The 21864-nt window shown below is 36.4% G+C and overlaps 1 protein-coding gene across 1 annotated transcript in view; it reads right to left on the reverse strand.

The window, feature by feature from the left end:
- Positions 1-21864, reverse strand: part of Rsrc1 (arginine and serine rich coiled-coil 1) — a 348477-nt gene that overhangs the window by 228695 nt on the left and 97918 nt on the right. Inside the window, exon 4 of the mRNA XM_035451720.1 lies at positions 12838-13011. Coding sequence (XP_035307611.1) covers positions 12838-13011 — 174 coding nt within the window. The remainder of the gene's footprint in view (positions 1-12837; positions 13012-21864) is intronic.

Genomic DNA, 21864 nt, shown 5'->3' on the forward strand with positions numbered 1-21864 from the left:
CAAACGAGGTTTATCCAGGAATGCAAAGATGGTTCATTATTCAACAGTAAATTAAGATATCAAGTCAGCAGTTGGGAGAAGAAAAGATACCAATTTGTTGTTGCAAGAATTACATTTGGCAAGATCAGCATCCATTATTTAAGACACATGCTCAGCAAAGTACAGCCATAAAGAAGTTTCTTCAGTGTGCATGGTATGGTTCATGTAGGAAATCCCTACCACGGACTCATGTTTGAACATACAGTACACTCCTAGTGGTGTTATTTGGATAGGTATCCTACAGAATAGGCCTAGGTAAAGGAAGGCTAAATCTAATGCCTAGTTCTCTTTTTCCCTCCTTCCTGTCTACCAGAAAGTGATAGCTTCCTCTTCTACACACTCTTTGCAATGTTTTGCTCTGGTTTGTGGGTCAAGCAACCATGGACTGACCCTCTGAAAAGATGAGCCAAAAAATGAATCTTTTCTTGCTTAAGTTACTCTTTTTTCTTTTTTTGGTGGATATTTATGTGTACAAACTTCTTTATCTTTATTTAAATTAAAAAACAATATTATTTTACATATCAATCCCAGTTCCTTTGCCCTCCTGAGACCCTATACCCCCACCAACCCCCATCCTAACCCCCACTGAGAGTGAGGCATTCCATGGAGAATATTCAAAGTCTATCACATCACTTGGGGAGGGCCTAGGCCCTCTCCTATGTATCTAGGTTGAGAGAGTATCCATCCACAGGGTATGGGCTCCCAAGGTCCATGCACTAGGGATAAATACTGATTCCACTGCCAGAAGTACCATAGACTGCCCTGGCCTTCCAACTAATACCCATGTTCAGGGGGCCTGGTTTGGCCCTATGCTGGTTTCCCAGCTGCCAGACTGGGGCCTGTGAACTCCCTGTGAACACTTCTTCAGAGCTTGTCCAGCCTTACAACAGCCCACAACTCCAACAAAAGCCCCCTGCTTTTCCAGAGGCCAAACAGGTTACCTGAACCCCAGGTAAGGCCCTCCAGGCAGAAAGCCAACACTTTCTCAGAACTCACCAAGCCTACCTCCCACAGCACCTCCTCTCCTAGTCACCATGTCCTGGCCTACAACTGCAGCTGAAGCCACCTGCTCACCAGAGTCTGTAAGGCCCCATGAGCTCTGGTCAGCTGTCTCTGTGGGAGCTCGGCCAGGTGCTTGGCTGTGGATCTCTGCATCTGCTTCCATCAGTTACTGGATGTAGGTTCTATGATGACATTTAGGGTAGTCACCAATCTGATTACAGGAGAAGGTGAGTTCAGATACCCTCTGCACTATTGCTAAGAGTCTTAGTTGTAGTCATCCTTGTGAATTCCTGTTAATTTCCCTAGCACCAGAATCCCTACCCCCAAAATGGCTCCCTCTATCAGGATATCTCTTTCATTGTTCTCCCTCTCAGTCCCTACCAAGACTTGCTCATCCAATTCTCTCATGTCCCTGTCTCCTATTCCATTCTCTCTACCACCCCGTCCCCCCCCACACACACACACATGCCCAGTTTACCCAGGAGATCACATCCATTTCCCATTCCTTGGGCTATTCATGTCTCTTAGGGTCCTCCTTGTTAACTAGCTTCTCTGAGGCTAGGATTATAGACTGGTTATCCTTTGCTTTACATATAATGTCCACTTATTACTGAGTGCATACTGTGTCTTTTTGGGTTTGAGTTACCTCACTCAGGATGATTTTTTTTTTCCCCGAGTCCCATCCATTTGCGTGCAAATTTCATGATTTCATGGTTTTTTACAGCTGAGTAACACTCCATTTTCTTTAGCCATTCTTAGGTTGAGGGGCATCTAGGTTGTTTCCAATTTGAATCTTAGTTTTGTTCTCACTGTAAATTATGTACCTTCTTTGAATCTCAGCTTCATTGCATATAAAAGCTGGCAATATTCAAATAGTATGCTACCGTGTACAATACTGTAACATTCCTATACCTACCACCTTAGTTATTGTTTCAATGAACAGAACTATAAACAGAAAGCAAGCAAGCCAAAAATTAAAAAAAAAAGTTCAAGGTAATTTTCTACTAAGCAATGGGTTAGACCTAACTGAGATAAATGAGGCTGCACCCCTTCTCCAAATTGAAGACTCAATTTAAATCATCACTTTCCTAGGAAAACAAAACACAACTTTCCCATAAAAACAAAACAAAAAACCACAGAAAGCTATTTTCCTATGGACTAAATGTTGTCTCTCTCTAAAACCCTTGCATTAATATCCAATATGTGATATCATGAGAAGGTGTGGATTTGTGTACTTACAGAAGAGCCTCCTAAGAGCTGTCCATTCTGCCATGTGAGGACAATATAGCTGTATATGAGCCATGAAATGATCTAACAGACTGAGCCTCTCATTATTTCTCTAAGTAAAAGAGAATTAAAGTGACAAAAATCTTTAGGTTAGGTGGGTTTGCTTAGAAATCATACCAAATGACTATAGAAAAAAAGAATACAACCCTTAGATATTCTTTTTTGAAGTGCTGAAGAATATACTGTCAAGTCATTAACTGGTACATGGCCAATATCTGTGGCACATTCATATAACAGAGTACTACTTAGCAATAATATGTAACATATTGACACATGAACAACATGAATGCATCACAGAAGCATTGTGCTAAGTAAAAGAAGTGCTATACAAAGACTAATGCTATGTGATTTCAGTGATATGACAAGAAAAAGCAAAACACATTTGCTGAAATGAGAAAAGAAACTATACAAAATAAAGTCAAAGCCAGTTTTGGCAACAGTGCCAGACCACTTCCAAAAGCAAAGCGTGTCTGTGCGTGAGTATACATATATGTAATGTTTTAATCATTGATTTATCAGCTTCAGACATATCTGGAGATTTACCTGCAATATATCAGTTAATCTTGTTCTTTTTAGATTAAACTAAGAATCTTTCTAATTTATACTGAAGCTATAATAATTAGTTGATAAGACTAAAATGTAAACACCTTAAATAACTGAATGGTGACTTGCCAATTTGTTGTTTATCAACTTTTGGCTAAGCATAATTAATTTATAGTTACATTATAAATAATTTCATATCTCACTTATTCAAATACACATTAATTTTCAAATCTTATTATCTATTTTTTTCTCACCTCATTTGTTTTTATTTTAGAGAAAAGACTGCAACATGGCAATCAAATTGGTTTTCAGTGATACTTTCAGGTGGCCTGTCAACAATCTGGCATATCCCACAGAGGCCAAAAGTTGACATTTCAAAACCTCTTATAGGAGAAGTTCAGGGAGAATTTAAACAGTAGCACTCATTGTTACATTTCCCTAAATGCACCTTCTGAGATCATCACATATGTAAAGGCATTTATAAGTGCCTTTTTCTGTATCCACAGGTCCAGCTGAGATGCATGTCTATATTCCTGTAGTTATATCCAATTTCAGAACCCATGGATTATATAGCCTTAACACTAAATGAAAAGCATTGGAATCACCAAAACCATCAGGAGCTTTTCTTTTATCATGTAATTTCAGTACCTTGAAATCAAAGATACACAAAGACATCTTACATGAATAGTTTGTTACAGCCTACTCTGCTACAGTGGAAAAGTACAGCTCATACAGACATCTAATTATTACTATCATCTGGCTAAGCTCATTTCAATCACAAGAATGTCAAGAACATTTAAACCAGTCACTTAAACACTGCCCTATGTATCACACTGACATAAATATCAAACATTTATATCTTTTCTGCCTTATCAAAGACAGTTAAATTCTTTATGTTCTCATTTCTCCCCTCCCTCCTTCCTTCCCTTTCTTTTCCCCAAGCATGGCCCCTCCAGTGTTTGTGTGTGTGTGTGTGTGTGTGTGTGTGTGTGTGTGTGTGTGTGTGTGTGTGTAGACAGGATGTCACTATATAGTCCTGGCCACTATTGAACTTTCTGGGTGGACCAGGCTATAATAAAACTTACAGTGATCATCCTGTCTCACTTTCCAGGTCTAGACTGCCAGGCTTTTGTCACTACTCCTGGCTATTTTCTGACTTCTTACATGTGCTGACCAACATTTACCAACTAATCCATCATCTGTTTAGGTTTTATTCCAGTCTGACCTATCTCAGAGATGTCACTCCGGTGATCACCAAACTGGACAGAAAGCTGAAGAGATAGAAATAAACTTCAATTATTAAAAAATATTGATAAGACTGCTTCTATTTGGTTTAGCATAATTCACCTGTAATGGGTGATTCATGAGTGACACCTTAGGTCTTAAGGGACCTGCTTGTTTATTGCTTATAAAAGACTTGGGTGGCTTGCTCTAACAACAGTGCAGAATCTTCAGCTTACAAAGCTACATATAGATGAGCTGAAGGCACATACTAGTCTTTCAGTTAAAAACTCTGATGGAATAGTATATTTAGTTCCTCTATTTTGTCCTGTAACCATATACTGAATCAAGAGAGTAGAAACACTAAAATAAATTAAGGCAGGCGTGAAGATTAATAATGAGAATTAGTATTTTAATCGGTATCAAAAATATTCATCCTAGAAGTTTTTTTTTTTTAAACAACAGATACTATATAATATTAATGACATCCTGATCGGCAGTTTTTAAAATGTAAAAAGAGATAGTGAAACTCAAATAGAATCGTTTTGAATGTTGACTAAGATATGCAAGGTAATTTGTAGTTACAAAATTACAATATTCTCTTCAGATTTGGCAAAATTCTATCAGTAGCTAACAAGAAGGTTACTTAGTTTATTCTTGAGGAGCAGGAAATATTTTATGAATGAATTAACATTGAGAAGATGAATTGAAATAAGGAAAGTTAGAATAAAATATACTCCATGCTGAGGAGGCAACCTTCATGCAGACACAGAAGTGAGGAAAAAGTATAGTCATAGTTTGCATTCTGTTGCTATGCTAAAACACTGAACAAAACCAATGTGAGAAAGGAAAAAGTTTATTTGGCTTACTCCTGGCATACCATCATTGAGGAAAGACAAATTAGAAACTCAAAGAAGGAACCTAGAGGCAGGGACTGAAGAGGAGACCATGGGGCTGGCTCCCTATGACTTGCCCAGTTTGATTCCTTTTTATTTTTTTTTTTTATTGTTTGTTGTTGCTGATGATTTGTTTGTTTTTCAAGACAGGGCTTCGCTGAAGCTTTGGAGCCTGTCCTGGAACTCACTCTGTAAACCAGGCTGGCCTCAAACTCACAGAGATCTGCCTGTCTCTGTCGCCCAAGTGCTGGGATTAAGCCACCACCACCTGGCTCAGTTTGCTTTCTTATACCAACCCAGGACCACCTGCCCAGCAGTGCCACTGCCTACAGTGGGCTGGGCCCTTCTGCAAGGATAATTAATTAAGAAAATACCCCATGTAGACATGCCCACGTACCACAACATGAGGAACAATATTAAAGAGTTACAGCATTTAGGCAGTTTGAGAAGCACTGGTCTAAGACTTTTCATGGCCAGGCATTCACCCTAAAAAACATAAACCTACAATTCCTGCCATTAAAACCTTCAGCAGGCATCTCCATGTCAAATTCTGTTGGAGAAACTATGTAATAATTAAACTATATTGATATGAATAAGAGAAAGGTGCTGGCCTGAGGGAGAACTAATGAAACTTTTCTCTGTTTTTGCTTTTGTATCATAGTATGTTCCCTTTCTTGAAACTGACAAGATGTTTTGGTTAAATTAAACCTGACACTCAAACCTACATAGTGGGAAGAGTGGTGATGTTTTATTATAACATAAACATATACCTAACATAATAAGCCACAGTTGTGAAAATCTATAAGCAAGAAAAACCACAAAACCTTTAATTTGAAAGAGTAGAGTCCAGTGCATGCATTTCTTTAAAGATAAATTTGTTTACCCGCTTAAGAAAACTGCCAGTATGAAGCTTCTTTTTGTTGCGATGACACATGTTCAAGACATACTACTTTCTAACCAAACATTTACCCTTCGCCACTGGTGAAAGGCAACAAGATCTTTTTACAAAGTCTCATCTTTTTCAATAAATTTTGCATGAAAACATGTTATCTTGGCACAAAGTTGCCTGCTGTCATATTGGAAGTGTGATAAATGTTTAATGAAAACAACACCACACAGCTTGGTGTCAGACAACAGCTATCACACAGCCCTGCTTTGATCCAAACAGACACTTAAAAGGAGTTCTAAGCATGCTCTGCACCACAGAACTCTATAACCTATATGCAAATTAGAGTAAATTAGCATAAGTGACTTCCTGCTGCATAAAGAAGTAAGAGGTAAGGAAAAACATGACAGGCTTTGTAAGTATGCAACTGCTGTCAAAACTCAGAGTCCAGCTTTCCCAAATCACTTCCAACATTTTCTGCCAAACATCAGGTAGAGAGAGAAGAAATACATTCTCAACAGGAATTACACATGGAACTCAAACACTGGAAGGCTGCCAAGGTAGATAAGCACCTTATATCCCTGAGTTATGATTAGTATGTTGTAATAGTGCTCTTATACCTGCTTCTACACTTTCAGTTTTTACAATACCAAATCTCCATTTTACAGAAGAATCAATTGTATAATCAGAGGGAATTCTTAACTTTCACAGCAAGTATAAAGTTCAGAAAGTTATAATATAGCATTAGAATGTATAAACTTAAGTCCAAATGTCTGAACAATATATTCCAGAAGCCTCCGTGCTTAAGCTAGAACATCTTGTCTACTGAGGCACTAGTAAGGAAATAATGTTGAAAACCCACCACAGAGCTGGTCATGCTTAGGAAACTTAAATGTTCCGCATGAATCTGGCCTGACTCAAATTAAAATGACAACATTGTAGTCTATGGCTTGCTCTATTCTGTGCAGACCGGATCCTTTAAAATGAACAGAAAATTATTGACACAGAGCTTAGAGGCCAGGTGGTCAAGCATGGCTGGCTTCCAGAAGGAATTTCTTTGTTACTTCATGGCAGAAAGGTAAACAGAAGTCAAGAGAATACTACAAAAGGAATTTACTACTTCAGGGACAAAGTCCACTCTGCCATAACAATGTTAATCCACTTAATAAAGCAAAGTTTTCTTGGCTTAGTCACCTCTTAAAAGATCTCATGTCCCAACAATACTGCAACAAATCTCCACTCCAAATATCTAACACATGAATTTGGTGGGCTTGGGAGAGAAGACATTCAAAATCAGTATTCAATAACCACTACAAAAGCAATTCTTCTTTTTCTGCAAAGTGATTTAAATAATGATTGACGATGTATTAAATTAAGTCCATTGATATTCTACTCTTGAAGACAGCACTATGATTTCAGAATAGTAGAATGGTGACTACTTACTTATTCATACACAGTTTTCTAAAATGTTCCAGAAGATGTTCTAAAGAAGCTAACTATATATTATTGCATGTGGATCAAAATGTTGGTAAAGAACTAATCCATGAGTGATGCTGCTGAGATACATAATACATCACTCCACCTTGCAAGTATGAGACCCTGTGATGTTTCAAATTTCTGAATATTGTCTCTCACTAACAGTTTAAGATATAAGTAGCAAGATATCCCCAGTGAAACAATGATGGTATTTTTATCTTAGGGGTGGCCAACAAGTGTCTAATAGAACTCAAGGCTTATTCACTAGGAAGGAATATGGGCATGCTACTGTAAACATGTTAACTAACAGTGGCCAGAAGATCATAGACCCTACAAGAGAACCTATTACTGCCATTTTCCTTAACTAATATAATTTCTAATTTTAACCTAAATATTTATATATATACCTACAATTAAGTGTAGCTTCACCCCACATTGAAGATATTTCTTTTGGTAGTAGATGGAGAACAGTATAGAGATCCATAATTGGCCAAAATTTAGAGAGTAAGTGATTATAGGGTGCCAAAAAGTGATACATCTGCAACTCAATTATTCCACCTAAGCCTCAAGGAACATTGTAAGAGCCAGAGGACTGGAACCCTGATGTGAGATGTCTTCTGAAATGTCTTCGACACATGAGAGGGAAGGTCAACCAAAGAATCTCAAAAATATGGCTCCTGTACAAGATTTGCATAAGGAAAACATCAATTAACATGCCAACATGGATAGGGAAAATTTCAAAAGATTCCATCCTTAGGTGAAGAATTATAGTCACTGACTGCTGAGAGAGAGAGAATAATTTTTTTTCCAGGGATAAGCTCCCAAATAGGTTGTCCAATTCCAAATATTGAGTCCCGGATACATGTACATACGAGCAATACTAAATGGACTCAATATGTTGTACAAACATATACTTTAACAATAATTAAGGAAGCAGTCATGAATGTACAAGGGAGTTAGGGGACAAAGGAAGAGTTGGGAGAAGAGAAAAACAGGAGTGATCTAGATGTGTGCATTTGTGAAGTTCTCAAAAAAAGTTTAACACAATAATGTTACTTCTTACTACAATACAATAATAATATTAATAAAAATCTGCTTTCATGTTACAGAAATTTCACCTTCAAAGAACAATTATCTACAAATAAGATATATTTAAATTCTTAAAATTTGGGAGAAAAATGAACAGAAACAAGAAAAACTTGTACTAATGTTTAAAAGATAAAATACTCTTGGAAAGCAAATGTTAACATAGCAAGGTTTTTTTGACTTCTTAAAGATGGGTATTTCTATTATCCTGTAAAGACAAGAACAAAACTCTGCCCTGGACCTATTGAGGTTTCTTTACAACTTGTAGGATTGTTACCTCGGTGAATGAGCTATCATTTCTCATTTTCAAGAGGTTTCTCCTGTGCACACTAAATCTTGATTAATTTTGATGGTATCCATAGTTTTTGTATTCCTGTCTAAGATAATTTATACATTGATACAAATACAAAATTATATTTGTTATGTTCCTATTTCTGTTTACAATGATTCAGGACACAAATATAAATATATTTTGTCATACTATATTATGTTTCTACCTCTGCTTAAGATACTGTGTATACTGACACAAAAAAGGATATTTTTGTCATATTGCACTATACAGTTCTGCCACTGTATAGAACATATACATATATATATACATACATATATATAATTCATATATATATACATATATACATTATATATATTATATATATACATACACACACATATATATTACACACACAATAAACTATATAAATATATATTTACAATCTCAAGGTCATTGTTCTCATGCTGTAAATCTGTTTAAAGATTGTGTTTTTTTATGTAATGCTTTAGTCAGTAAGCTATATGTTATTTGAGAATTACAGGTTATGAGCACCCATGGTTATCACGCCTAGTTATGTTTGTTAGGTTCTCTAGATGCACAGAGATGTACTCTACATAGAAAGATAATCTTCCAACACTTCAAAGACCTACAGAATACAGCATTTAGATGTTTTAATAATTTATAACTCTGTTGACAGGAGACAGAAGAATATACCTTCTTCTCAGAGGCACATGGAATTTTCTCTAAAATCAACCACACTCTTGGCAACATAGCAATCCTCAACAGTCACAAAAATATTGGAATAACCCTATGTACCCTATCAAATTACCATGGTTTAAAGTAAGAATTCAATAACAACAAAAATTGCAGACAGCCTACAAACTCATGGAAATTGAATAATGCGCAAATGCACCATTCCTGGGTCCAGGAAGAAACAAACAAACAAACAAAAACAAATTACAGACTTCCTAGAATTTAATGAGAATGAAGACACAACATACCTAAACTTATGGGACGCTTTGAAAGCTGTGCTAAGAGGAAAATTCATAGGACTAGGTGAACATATGATGACAGTGGAGAATAGTTACACTAGAGAATTAACAGCACAACTGAAAGCTCTAGAACCAAAAGGAGCAAACCCACCCAAGAGGAGTAGACACGAGGAAATAACCAAATTGAGGACTGATATCAGTAAAGTAGAAATAAAGAAAACAATAGAAAGAATCAATTAAACAAAGAGTTGATTCTGTGAGAAAATCAATAAGATAGACAAACCTTTATCCAAACTAACCAAAAGGCGGAAAGAGAACATGCTAATTAACAAAATCAGAAATGAAAAGGGGGACATAACAACAGACACTGAGGAAATCCAGAGAATCATCAGGTCATACTTTGAAAACCTGTACTCCACAAAACTCGACAATTTAGAGGAAATGGACAATTTCCTGGATAGATAGCACTTACCAAAATTAAATCAAAAACAGATAAACAATTTAAATAGGCCTAACACCCCTAATGAAATAGAAGAGGTAATCAAAAGTCTCATAACCAAAAAAAACCCAGGGCCAGATGGTTTCAGTGCAGAATTCTACCAGAAATTCAAAGACCAGCTAATACCAGTACTCCTCAAACTGTTCCACACAATAGAAGCATAAAGGTCATTGCCAAACTCTTTCTACAAGGCTACAATTGTACTCTTTCTACAAGGCTACAATTGTCTTGTACCCAAGCCACACAAAGACACAACTAAGAAAGAGAACTACAGACCAATATCCATCATGAACACTGATGCAAAAATACTCAATAAAATACTGGCATTTCAAATCCAAGAACATATCAGAGAAATCATCCACCATGATCAAGTAGGCTTCATCTCACTAGATGCTGAAAAAGCCTTTGACAAAATCTAACACCCCCTTGATGATAAAGGTCTTGGAGAGATCAGGAATAACATGAACATACCTGAACATAATAAAAGCAATATACAGCAAACCAACAGCCAGCATCAAACTAAATGGAGAGAAACCAACACGATTCCTCTAAAATCAGGAACAAGACAAGACTGTCCACTCTCTCCATATCTCTTCAATATTGTGCTTGAAGTTCTAGCTAGAGCAATAAGACAACAAAATTGGAACATAAATTGGAAAGGAAGAAGTCAAACTTTCACTATTTGCAGATGATATGATAGTTTACATAAGTGACCGGAGAAACTCATGGACCCCAGACTGATAGATGGGAAACCAGCATTGAACTGATCCAGACCCCCCTGAAGTGGGTGTCAATGAGGAGGCCTAGGCTATCTATAGGGCCTCTGGTAGTAGATCAGTATTTATCCCTAGCATAGGAATGGACTTTCAGAGCCCATTCCACATAGAGGGATACTCTCTCAGCCTAGACACATGAGGGAGGGCCTAGGCCCTGACCCAAATCATATGACAGACTTTAAAGATCCCCCATGGAAGCTTCACCCTCCCTGGGGAGCAGAAAGGGAATGGGATGGGAGGTTAGTGGGGAGCATGGGAGGAGGGGAGGGAGAGGGGACTGGTATTGACATGTAAAACAAGCTTGTTTATAATTTAAATAAAATAATAATAATAAAAAACCTTCCTTGGAAGCAGAAAGGTTGAGTCAGGTGTAGATTAGAAGAAAGGGCATATGATAGGTAGGATTTTAGTTGGGGGGGGTGGTAAGGGAGGAAGGGAAGGAGAAGGGAACTGGGATTGTCATGTAATTCAATCTTGTTTGTAACTCAAATATATAAAAATAAAAAACTAAAAAAAGGAAGAAATTAAAAAAAAAAAACTTCCTTCCTAAAGTTGCTTTAGGAAGCAACTTTGTCACATCAATGATAAGAGAAATTATACAATATCTAACGTCTATCTCCTTTCTTATAACATTCTAAAACCATAATTGGAATAATATTTTTAGGACGGTTTGGATTCTTCCACGCATTGTAAGACAAACTCCCATTTCTGGAGTTCTTACCTTCTACACTGATGCTAACAAAACAGGTAAGGCTGGTTATAAAGCAGGTGAGGTAAGTAAAGTAGTTCAAAGTCCATATACATCTGTACAGAAAGCAGAATTATATGCAATTCTTATGGTGCTCATGGATTTTACAGAACCTCTTAATATAGTTACTGATTCCCAATATGCAGAAAGAGTCGTCTTGCACATAGAGACTGAACCTCTGAAAGTGTAAACCACCACCTCAGTTAAATATTTTTCTTTATAAGAGTTGTCATGGTCATGGTGTCTCTTCACAGCAACAGAAACTCTACTAAGACATGTATCCCCATGCAGACACACGCATATACATAATTTCAAACTTTTTAAAAACATTTTTAAAAGAAGAGAAGAGCCTTCATTCAGTAGCTGTTCGAAGCAGAAACAGGCACTCACATCTAAGCACTGAACCATATGCCTGGAATCCAGTTGCAGAGAGGGAGGAGGGATGAGTAAAGGAGCCCAGAAGATGCTGGAGAAACCCGCAGAAACAGTTGACCTGACCTAGTGAGAGCACAGAGACCCGCGTTATAAAGCTGGGGAAACAGCATTGGACCGAACCAAGCCCTCGGAATGTGGGTGCCAGCTAGGAGGCCGAGGAGTCTATGGGATCCCTAACAGTAGAGCCAGTGTTTATCCCTAGAGCACAAATGGACTTTGGGAGCCCATTCCCTATAGAGGGATACTACTGCAGCAAGGAGGGCCTAGGCCCTCCCCTAAATGATATGATGGACTTAAAGTTCCCCGTGGAGGGCCTCACTATCCCTAGGGTGTAGGTGGGGAATGGGTTGGGGGGTTGGTGGGGAACATGGGAGGATGAGAGGGCAAGGAAATGTGGGGATGGATATGTAAACATGAGTGCCTCTAAAATAAAAAAAAGTTAGGTAGAGACAAAAACAGGAAAGGATGTAAGAAGTGTTACATGTTATTAAAATCAACAGAATAACTTTTTAGAGAATAAAGACTCCAAGAAACATGCAAGAGACTGGCAAGCCCTTACCTTCTTTTACTCATAGAGGAATTAATCCTCAGGGGTAGAAACAGTAAGCACCTCAGAGAAAAAGTTTGCATGCTGGTTGGAATTACTAATCTTCACTACATTCGATTCTTTAGCAACTCACCCTCGTTTAATGCTGTGTACTTCTTTGTCCTTGCCTTTGTCCTTCTCCTTTTCTCTTTTCTCTTTGTCCCGCACTTTACGTCGTTCTCTGTCCCTTGACCTACTGCGAGTTCTTCTATGACTGGATCTTTCACTGCTTCGACTATGGGAACGTGGACGAGGTCTTGACCTGGACCTACAATGAACAGATTTTATTGAATATATTTCATCTGCCTGGAATTAAAAATGCAATTGTGCTTTTAAATTACTCAAAAGTACTTAGTTTTAATTCTAGACCACAAAATTAATTGTGCAAAGCAAATTTGAAAGAAACCCTATAGATGATCACTCTCTGTAGGGAGTAACCCTAGCCCCGCCCAATAGTCCTGGGGCAGGTACCAGGTGGACCTGGGGACTCGCCTTCTTAAAAGGCTGCACGTGGGGACCGCGCGCGCGCTCTCTTTGTTCTGGCTGCGCTGGCTGGGTTCTTAACCTAGCTCTGGCCTGTGTTTCACCCGGCTGTGCTTGGAAATAAAGAGACTTTAATCCAATAACTCTCACTTAAAATGATATGAAGAAATATAAATGGTTTCAGTTTTGGAGAAAATTAAGCTCAATTAAAACATTAGAAAAGGAGAAAGTTTTAGCTACAAATAATAGGATAAAGATGGTCATGTAAGTTGAATAAGAAGTAAGACTATAATCTTGATAACTATAATTGGTAAGACTTCTACAGTGTAGAATTGCTGAGGAAGTATCTTCAGTTATATGGGTGGAGGAGACAGAAAAGAAGAAATGTATGATTATAGATATATTAATTTAACTAATCATCTTACTTTATGTACAACATATGACATTAGATACAACATGCCATATACCTAAACTTTATAAATAAAATTAATTTCATGCTAAAGGAAAAAGTATTACAAATAGGGGCTAGGAGGATGACTCAGTGGGTAAAGCGCTGGTTGTGAAAACATAAGGACCAAAATTCAGATCCCCAGCACTCACACAAAAACTGGACATGGTGGCTAACATCTGTAACTTCAGCACTGAAGGATAGAGACAGGCGGATTGTGGCAGATTCTGGAACCTGCTTGCTGACTGATCTAGCCAAAACGGTGAGCTTTAAAATCAATAAGAGAGTCTCTCTCAAAAAGTAAGGTGGAAAAATGACTGAGAAAGACATCGTAACACGAACTTCTAGCCTGCATATGTGCTTACACAGGTGAATGCACGCCTACACATACACACACACACACACACACACACGCACGCACGCACGCACGCACGCACGCACGCACGCACGCACGCACGCACGCACGCACACGTTAGCAGTAAAAGGTTTGTTGTTTTGTTGTTGTCATTGGAGGTTTTGCAATAGAGGCTCCCTGTGTTACTCAGACTATTCTTGAACTTCTAAGCTCCAATAACCAATGTGCCTCAGCCTCCTGAGATGCTGGAACTAGAGATAAACAGCACCACAAGGGAACAAAGAAAAGGGAAACAAGGGAAAGTCTTAAACATTCAAATAAACTCTTAAGTCTCCATAAATAGTATAACAAATCAAATGCATTTAACATAATCTATAAACATGGTTTTCATTATCCTTAGAATCTCTTTTATCTAACTACTGTTACTTCTATTTTCTCAATGTGCAAGTAAGACCATTAACCCACTTCACCCCAGTGAGTCATATAAACTGAATCATTTTATTAGGTATGATACATCATGTGCTAAGAAGTAATAAATTCAGGACCTGGTCAGAGAACTGACAAAAACTCCTCTAGTAGACTCATAATCTTACAGATAACTAAAACAACTATAATAAGGCACAGGAAAGTGACCAAAAGCAAGAGTTTTCTGGGGGTGGGATGGGACACAAATTACTGAAAAAGTAAGCAGCAATGAAAAAGCTGCTATTTTATAAGCTTCCACTCTGTGGGAAAACTCAAGACTGCACCCAGAAAAGATAAACTCCAACAGAAAATCTTCTGATTAGAGAAACCACTAAAGACCAACTGGCAACAGAGAAAATGAAAGGTGAATCCTGTAAGAACAAGTCAAAGATGATATCCCAAACTTCTAGGTAAGTGCTAAACCACTAAGCTACATACCCAACTCTGTAATATCCAAAAATTTTATATGTAAACTATTTTTCAAAGCTATGTCTGAATCTTAAATCAACTTAAGAACAGCAGACTCTAAACAGCTAAGATTGAAAGCAAGGAACCAAAGTTTCAGCTGTCCCCATAAACACAAGAGCGCCGCAACCTCAAACCAAGATGTTATCCTGCTGAACAAAGGCTTAAGATCATATTACTGAGGAGAACACAGTAGTATTAACATGATATTCATCATGTTCAGGATAGATTTTTATATGCTATATATACAAACAAATCCATAAATAAGCTCCATTCTTGGGTTGTGGGAGATGAAAATGTAGTGAATGTCCTTGAACTCTACAGTAGGTCAGATGTGTGAAGTAGCAGGCAAAGATTTTAAAGTAGTACTTATAACTATGCTTGCAATGAATATAAAACTAAGCAATCTCAGTAAATGCCAAGAAAAGACTCAGGAAAATAAAATACAGAAATTCTGGAACTGAAATAACCTAAAAAAAATTATGTTGAATGAAATCAAAGACAGATTGGTAGATAATGAGACAAGAATCTGCATCTCATAATGACTCAATCACAATTATAAAATCTAGGCACACTAACTAGAAAAGGCATCTACTGTTATGACTTTCAGTGAAGACTAGTGCCAGAAGTCTTTGTGAAACCAATTAAGCATGAGAAAGAAATAAAGGATATACAACTAAAAAGAGATAAAGTCAAACTATCCTAATTGTACATGATCCAATACTACATACAGAAAATCCTAAAAACTTCACCAAAAGACTAATAAAAGAATTCAGTAATGTTGCAGGATACAAAGCCAACAAACAAAATTCACTGCAACCAAGCACAATGGCACAAACCTGTAATTCTAATGCTTAGGAAGTTGAGACAAACAGATCAGTAGATGGAGGTGAGCCTTGCTATGCAATGAGTTCTGGGACTATCATAGCATGATCCTCTCTCTCTCCTAAAAACAAAGCAAAATGCCTCACCAGCATTTTAACACACCAGAAAGATGAGAAAATCAGGAGAGCAACCTCATAACACTGGCTATAAAATAAAAGCCTAGAAACAAATTTGACCAAGGAAGTAAAAGAATTCTACAGTGAATGTTACAAAATCTTAACAAAAGTAATGAAAGACATAAAAATACTGAAAATTTTCCATGTTCAAGTATTGAAAGAATTAAGAGTTAAAACATATATAGCTCCCCAAAGCAATTCACAAATTCAATACAATCCCTGTCAAAATGCCAATGGCATTCTTCATGAAGCTATTTAAAAAAAAAAAAAATCCTAAAAGTCAGTGTAGAAATACTGTGTTTAGAGACATCACAATACCTGAATTTAAGAAATAGCTATACTATACAATCAGAGCCAGCAACATAGTGTGAGGTCTGAATAAAAACAGACACACAAATGAATGAAGCTCAATACTGATCCCTGAAATAAAACATCTGCAGCCAAAGTAATTCTTGACAAGGCCCCAAAATATACAACAAAGAATGGAGAAGCCTATCCAATAAAGGGTAGTACTAGAAAAGTAGACATCTAAACACAGATGATTTAAACATGACCCCCATCTCTCACCCTGTACAAAACATTGTAGGTTATAGCAAAGGTGCACTTAGAACTAAATATACATATTAATAATGTATGTAAAATTAGATAAGTATAAAGTTAAAAAGACTAACTCCTCAAATAATGGTTTTTCTCTGAGAACCTGTTACCTCATACGCAAAATGAGAGTAATGCCAACTACCTTAAGATACTATTTACCTAGGTAAATTGTACATTAACAGCCATGTAAGTCAGGAGAAAGAAGGCACCAAGTAGGCAGTAACTGAAGGTGTACTAATGGGAATTATAACATCTGAGTCAGAAACATATGAAATATGTTTCTCTTCTACCACAGCTAAAGGAATAAAACAGTATTCTGATTCCAAACCTTTAAAATCTTAAGTTTAACATATAGCATACCCAAATTTTGCTGTATTTCTATTAAACAGGAAAGCAAATAACAATCTGAAGTGCAAAAAAAAAAAAAGAAAAAAAGAAAAAAGAAAAAAGAAATGAAAAACAAAACAAAAAACTTATCTTCTCCACAGGAAATCCTCAATAACAAAATAAATGACCCATCATGTTTACTTCAACAGGAAGACCCCATTACCTATCATCCAACAGCTCAAGCCTGCCTAGGAAAAACAGAGATCTGGGATCTTAGGTGGTATCCCTGGAAAACAAGGTTCAACTGGCACTACCCCCAGACAAACAGATCATGATCACTTAGATTACATTGGCATTTTATCAGTTACTATTAAACACAGATTTCCCTCAGTACCTTCCTTTTCAATCTCTAATCTCAATTTATCCAGCCAATAAAGAAAATTCAGTTAGCTTGAAAGCTATCTCGTAGCATCCCCTGACATAAACACTTTGCTGTAGAAAACACATGCCTGCATTTCTCCAACTTATCTTGTTCATGATTCACCCAATATACTCAAGACATTCATGTCATTATAGAATACTCTCCTATTAATGTTGCTGGCTTTTACATATTAAACAAGGTAGCAAAAGCACACCTATATGTTAAGGCACCCATTTGATCAAATTAACAAAATAATACGTTTAAATATTCCACAGTATACTATGTTACAGGATCTTCTTCCTTTCAAAGACAATGTTCATTAACATAAACCTCATATTGTAGGCCTCTTAATCTTATTTATAATTTTCACATTAAAAAAGATACTCCAAAGAATATCCATGGAAGAGAAGATAGAAAATGCAAAACTATAGGCAGAGTTAAATTATAAAATACAGTTTTAAATGACCATAAAATTACACAGAGATTTTAAAAGAATTAAGCTAGAAACAAAATAAAATGAATTAATTTACTGACTTCTTGGTTATAACAAGAATTATTTTACACAAATTTGAATAGGACCCATATCTTAGACATATGACCAGTTCTGTTTGCAGTTAAGTTGCTTTACTTACAAATCTGAAAAGTCTCATCAAGAAAAAAAAATTACAGATCAAAATAAAAATATTTCTTACTCTGACCAAACAAATAAAAGCAAAAGGAAACTATATTAACATTTAAGATGTTATTTGTCCCAGTTCCTTAAATAAGTATCTTTCTGATAAATCACTCTAGAAGTCTCTGGAGTACAAAAGCCAATATGGAGATGTATTATAAGCAAAGAACCATTTGGTAAAAAATGTGGGACTCTAGAACACACAATATATAAGCAATAAATGGACAGCAAGATGTCCTATTATACCAGATAAATGCTTTCAATATCTACAGAATAAGAAGAATAACCATAACATCTCTACATAAAATGAATTACTGCCCTCAAAAGCCAATTTTTCAAGTTTAATTGGCTAATAAGTTCTAAACACATGTAATCAAAACAGATACCTTAATATTTTGTCTTTCAAAAAAACAGCTTTCATACTTCAAGCAGTCCTTAAGTTGAGTGCTACAAATAAAGATAACGTTTACTATAAGGTAAAACTGCAATTAAAATTAAATAATTACCTATTGAATAAAAGCTAGCATAGATTTTATGTCAGAATGACACTGTAAACAAGAGAATGGAATTCAACTCACTACCAAAACCTAATTAAAGCCATAACAAGGGGATATTTTAAAAGACCTACACTCTGTACACTGTGAAAAAGGACATGTGCATTGAAGGGTTGGTGGTAAAGAAAAACTAGAAAACAAAATGCTGAAACTCAAGTCTCTACAAAACCAAGATCGTATCAAGGGATCTGAAAACTGGCTAATACAGTAAATTCTGATTTTCTACCTACATTAAAAAGCACCTTAGAGATCAGTGATGCATAGCTCTGGGACTGGAAGGGCATTTGCAGAAAGGATTAAGTGGAGATGACTGCCCTAAACTTCAGGACTAGCATTCCATAAGCAGGTAAGCAGGGCATACAGAATACCAGAAGGGAGTAAGATAACCAGGAGAGAGCACTTCCTTTCCCAGGTTCCTTGCTGTGGAGATGTAAGCCACTCTGTTTTGCCATGCCTTTCCTGCAACAATGGAATGAGACCTCTGAAACCATGAGTCACTAAAAATAAAAAAGACTCAACTTGCCATCAGCCTTCTCCACTAAAAACTACAAAGAAAACAATGGCTTTGATTTTTCTGAGGAGTTCAAAGGGGGAAAACATGTGCTTCAATGGAACAAATAGCAAACTGTCCTTTAAAAACAAACTACAAAAAACTATATATCATAAATAATGTTTGCTATGAACAAACAAGTCAAAGGCATACTACAATTTCTAGGTCAATCATTCAAAGTATAATTAAAGAATGCAAGTTTAAAAGCTCAAAGAAAAGAAAATTAAATAAAATTAATCAAAAAAGAGTGAAGTAAAAAAATGGAGACAAATTTCCATGGACAAACAGAAAATAAAGACTAGCATACTAGATTTAAGTATATTAGTAATAAACATAATTCAAGTAAGTAATATATACATAAAAAGGAAAAGATGATCAAACTGAAATAGCAAAACTAGAAAGCTTTCATAATGAAACTGAAAAATAAAATAAAATAAAATATCATGCAGACATAAACAAAAAGAAAAATGATGAACTGTGCTAACATCTGGTGAAGCAGACGTTTTGTAGGACCACAGAGAGATAAAGAGAAGTTTATCACTTCATGATGGCAAGCTCAATCCACAACAAAAGAATAAAAAGTCTGAATTGGTAACATGTTAACACAGTCAACAAATATATAAACCAATGCTAAAACTCTTAAAGGCAGAATTCCTTTAAGAATGTCAGTTCTGGGTAACTGACATAATAAGCAATAAGGAAAAGACAAAAGACCTGGATCCAGCTATTTTACTATTCTTCAAAACGGCACATTATTTACTCTTATCATCATGTTCACTGATAATATTGTAGAAAATAAGCCATATGGTAAGTTATAACCACAACCTCAACATACTTAAAACACAGAAATGTTCTATCTGAAGAGAATTAAAAAGAAAACAATAAACAAAAAACGGGTAGAATTTTTCAAAGGCTTGGAAATTAAGTAATGCATGTCTGTATAACTCATAGGAAAGAAAAAAATCACAGTGAATATTTTTAAATATTTGAACTAAATGAAAACAAAGATATGACATTTCAATAGATGTAGGATACACCTACAACTAAAGTAAACTTGGAAGAAAAATCCTATGCCAAATGAACATGTTAAATGGTAGCGTGAAAACAGGGTAAACATCTACATTGAGGAGTTAGAAAAATGAACTCAAAGCAGGTGGGAAAGTAAAGAAAACAGAAGATTAAGAAATACAAAATTTGGTTCTTCAAGAAGACTAATGAAGTTGCTGAACTCTCAGTGGAAATGATAGGGAAAACTGAAAAGCAGTGAGTGAGCACTGTCATTAAACAAAAACAATCCATTGGAAACACAAAAGCATAGGGGGGAGAAAAGAGACAGTTCAGATTGTAAGGAGGTTGACATGTAAGCATGAGGTTTAACCACCAGAACACACACACACACACACACACACACACACACAAAAAAAAAAAAAAAAAAAAAAAAAAAAACAGACATGAGGCTGGAAAGATGGCTCCTTAGTTAGGAGCACTTACTCTTGCAAAGAATGGAGCAGCCATGTGAGAAAGCTCATAACCAACTGTAACTAACTCCAACTCCAGAGACATCTAGTGTTTCTAGCCTCTAAAGGGTCTTGCACCCATCACAAGAGCCTGCATACACACACACACACACACACACACACACACACACACACACACACACACATACACACACACGAATATATACATATGTATGCATATATATTTTTTATTATTTTTTTAAGAAGCCAGATGTAGTAGCACACACCACTGGGAAGGCAGAAACAAAAGTATCCCTGTGGTTCCTGGCCAGGCACTCTAACCAATCAGGGAGCTCCAGTTTCATTGATAGATCTTGTCTAAATGATTTCCTGGAGTGTAACTGAAAAAGGCACTCAAGATTAACCTCTGGCCTCCTGCTATGCAGACACATATGTGCATGCACAATACTACACATGAGTACATACACACACAAGCACATGTACAAAAAAACAAAAAAACAAAAAAACAACTGTTTCAGTGAGGCAGTACCAAACTATAATCCTCACAAAAAGGATTGTATTAAAGGAACTGTGGAGTGCTCCCATTTCTTTCCTATCTTAGTTTCCAGGCCACAAAGTAGGATGAAAAAAACTTAAAACCTGGAGTATTTGCTAAGTGAAGGACTCTGGAGCTGTAAAGAAGGACAAGATAGCAAGATTTTGCAAGGCACTGTATAACCAGGAAGAAACAGAACAGAGAGGAATGTAAAAGTCTGCAGTGGGGATGTGTTCTAATCTGTAAATATATGTGGCGAAATGCCATGGGATGAAAATGTACTGGAAAGCAATGGAATTCCTAAACACCATCCAGGCGGAGAAGTACTATTCCCATTCACCATATTAACGAGAACTCCCACATAAGATATTAGTACTAGAGTCGTAATCCTGAAGCTAAATTTGTCATATGCTTAATGTCTTCACCAAGCTTGAAAGGAAGACTTGAGATTGTAAAATATAACTATGTGATAACAGTAAATCACAGCTACACAAAGGTCCCTTAGATTATGCATCATTTTAACAAATGTCTAATGTTTTCAAATATGAAGTTTAAAAGTGTGAAAATTGTTAATAAATCTGCTATTTGAAATTCATTATCAAAATCATAATGGTGATAGGGGATGTAGTCCTGGGCTCAGTGCTCAACACCAGAAAGAAAGATGAGGGGAGGAAGGAAAAAGACAACTGAAAAAGAAATAAATCAGGATGGCTAACATTGCATTCCAATCCACACAGAAAGAACCCAAAATAGTTGAAATATGCACATC

The sequence above is a fragment of the Cricetulus griseus genome (genome assembly GCF_003668045.3).
Source record: "Cricetulus griseus strain 17A/GY chromosome 1 unlocalized genomic scaffold, alternate assembly CriGri-PICRH-1.0 chr1_0, whole genome shotgun sequence".
NCBI lineage: Eukaryota > Metazoa > Chordata > Mammalia > Rodentia > Cricetidae > Cricetulus > Cricetulus griseus.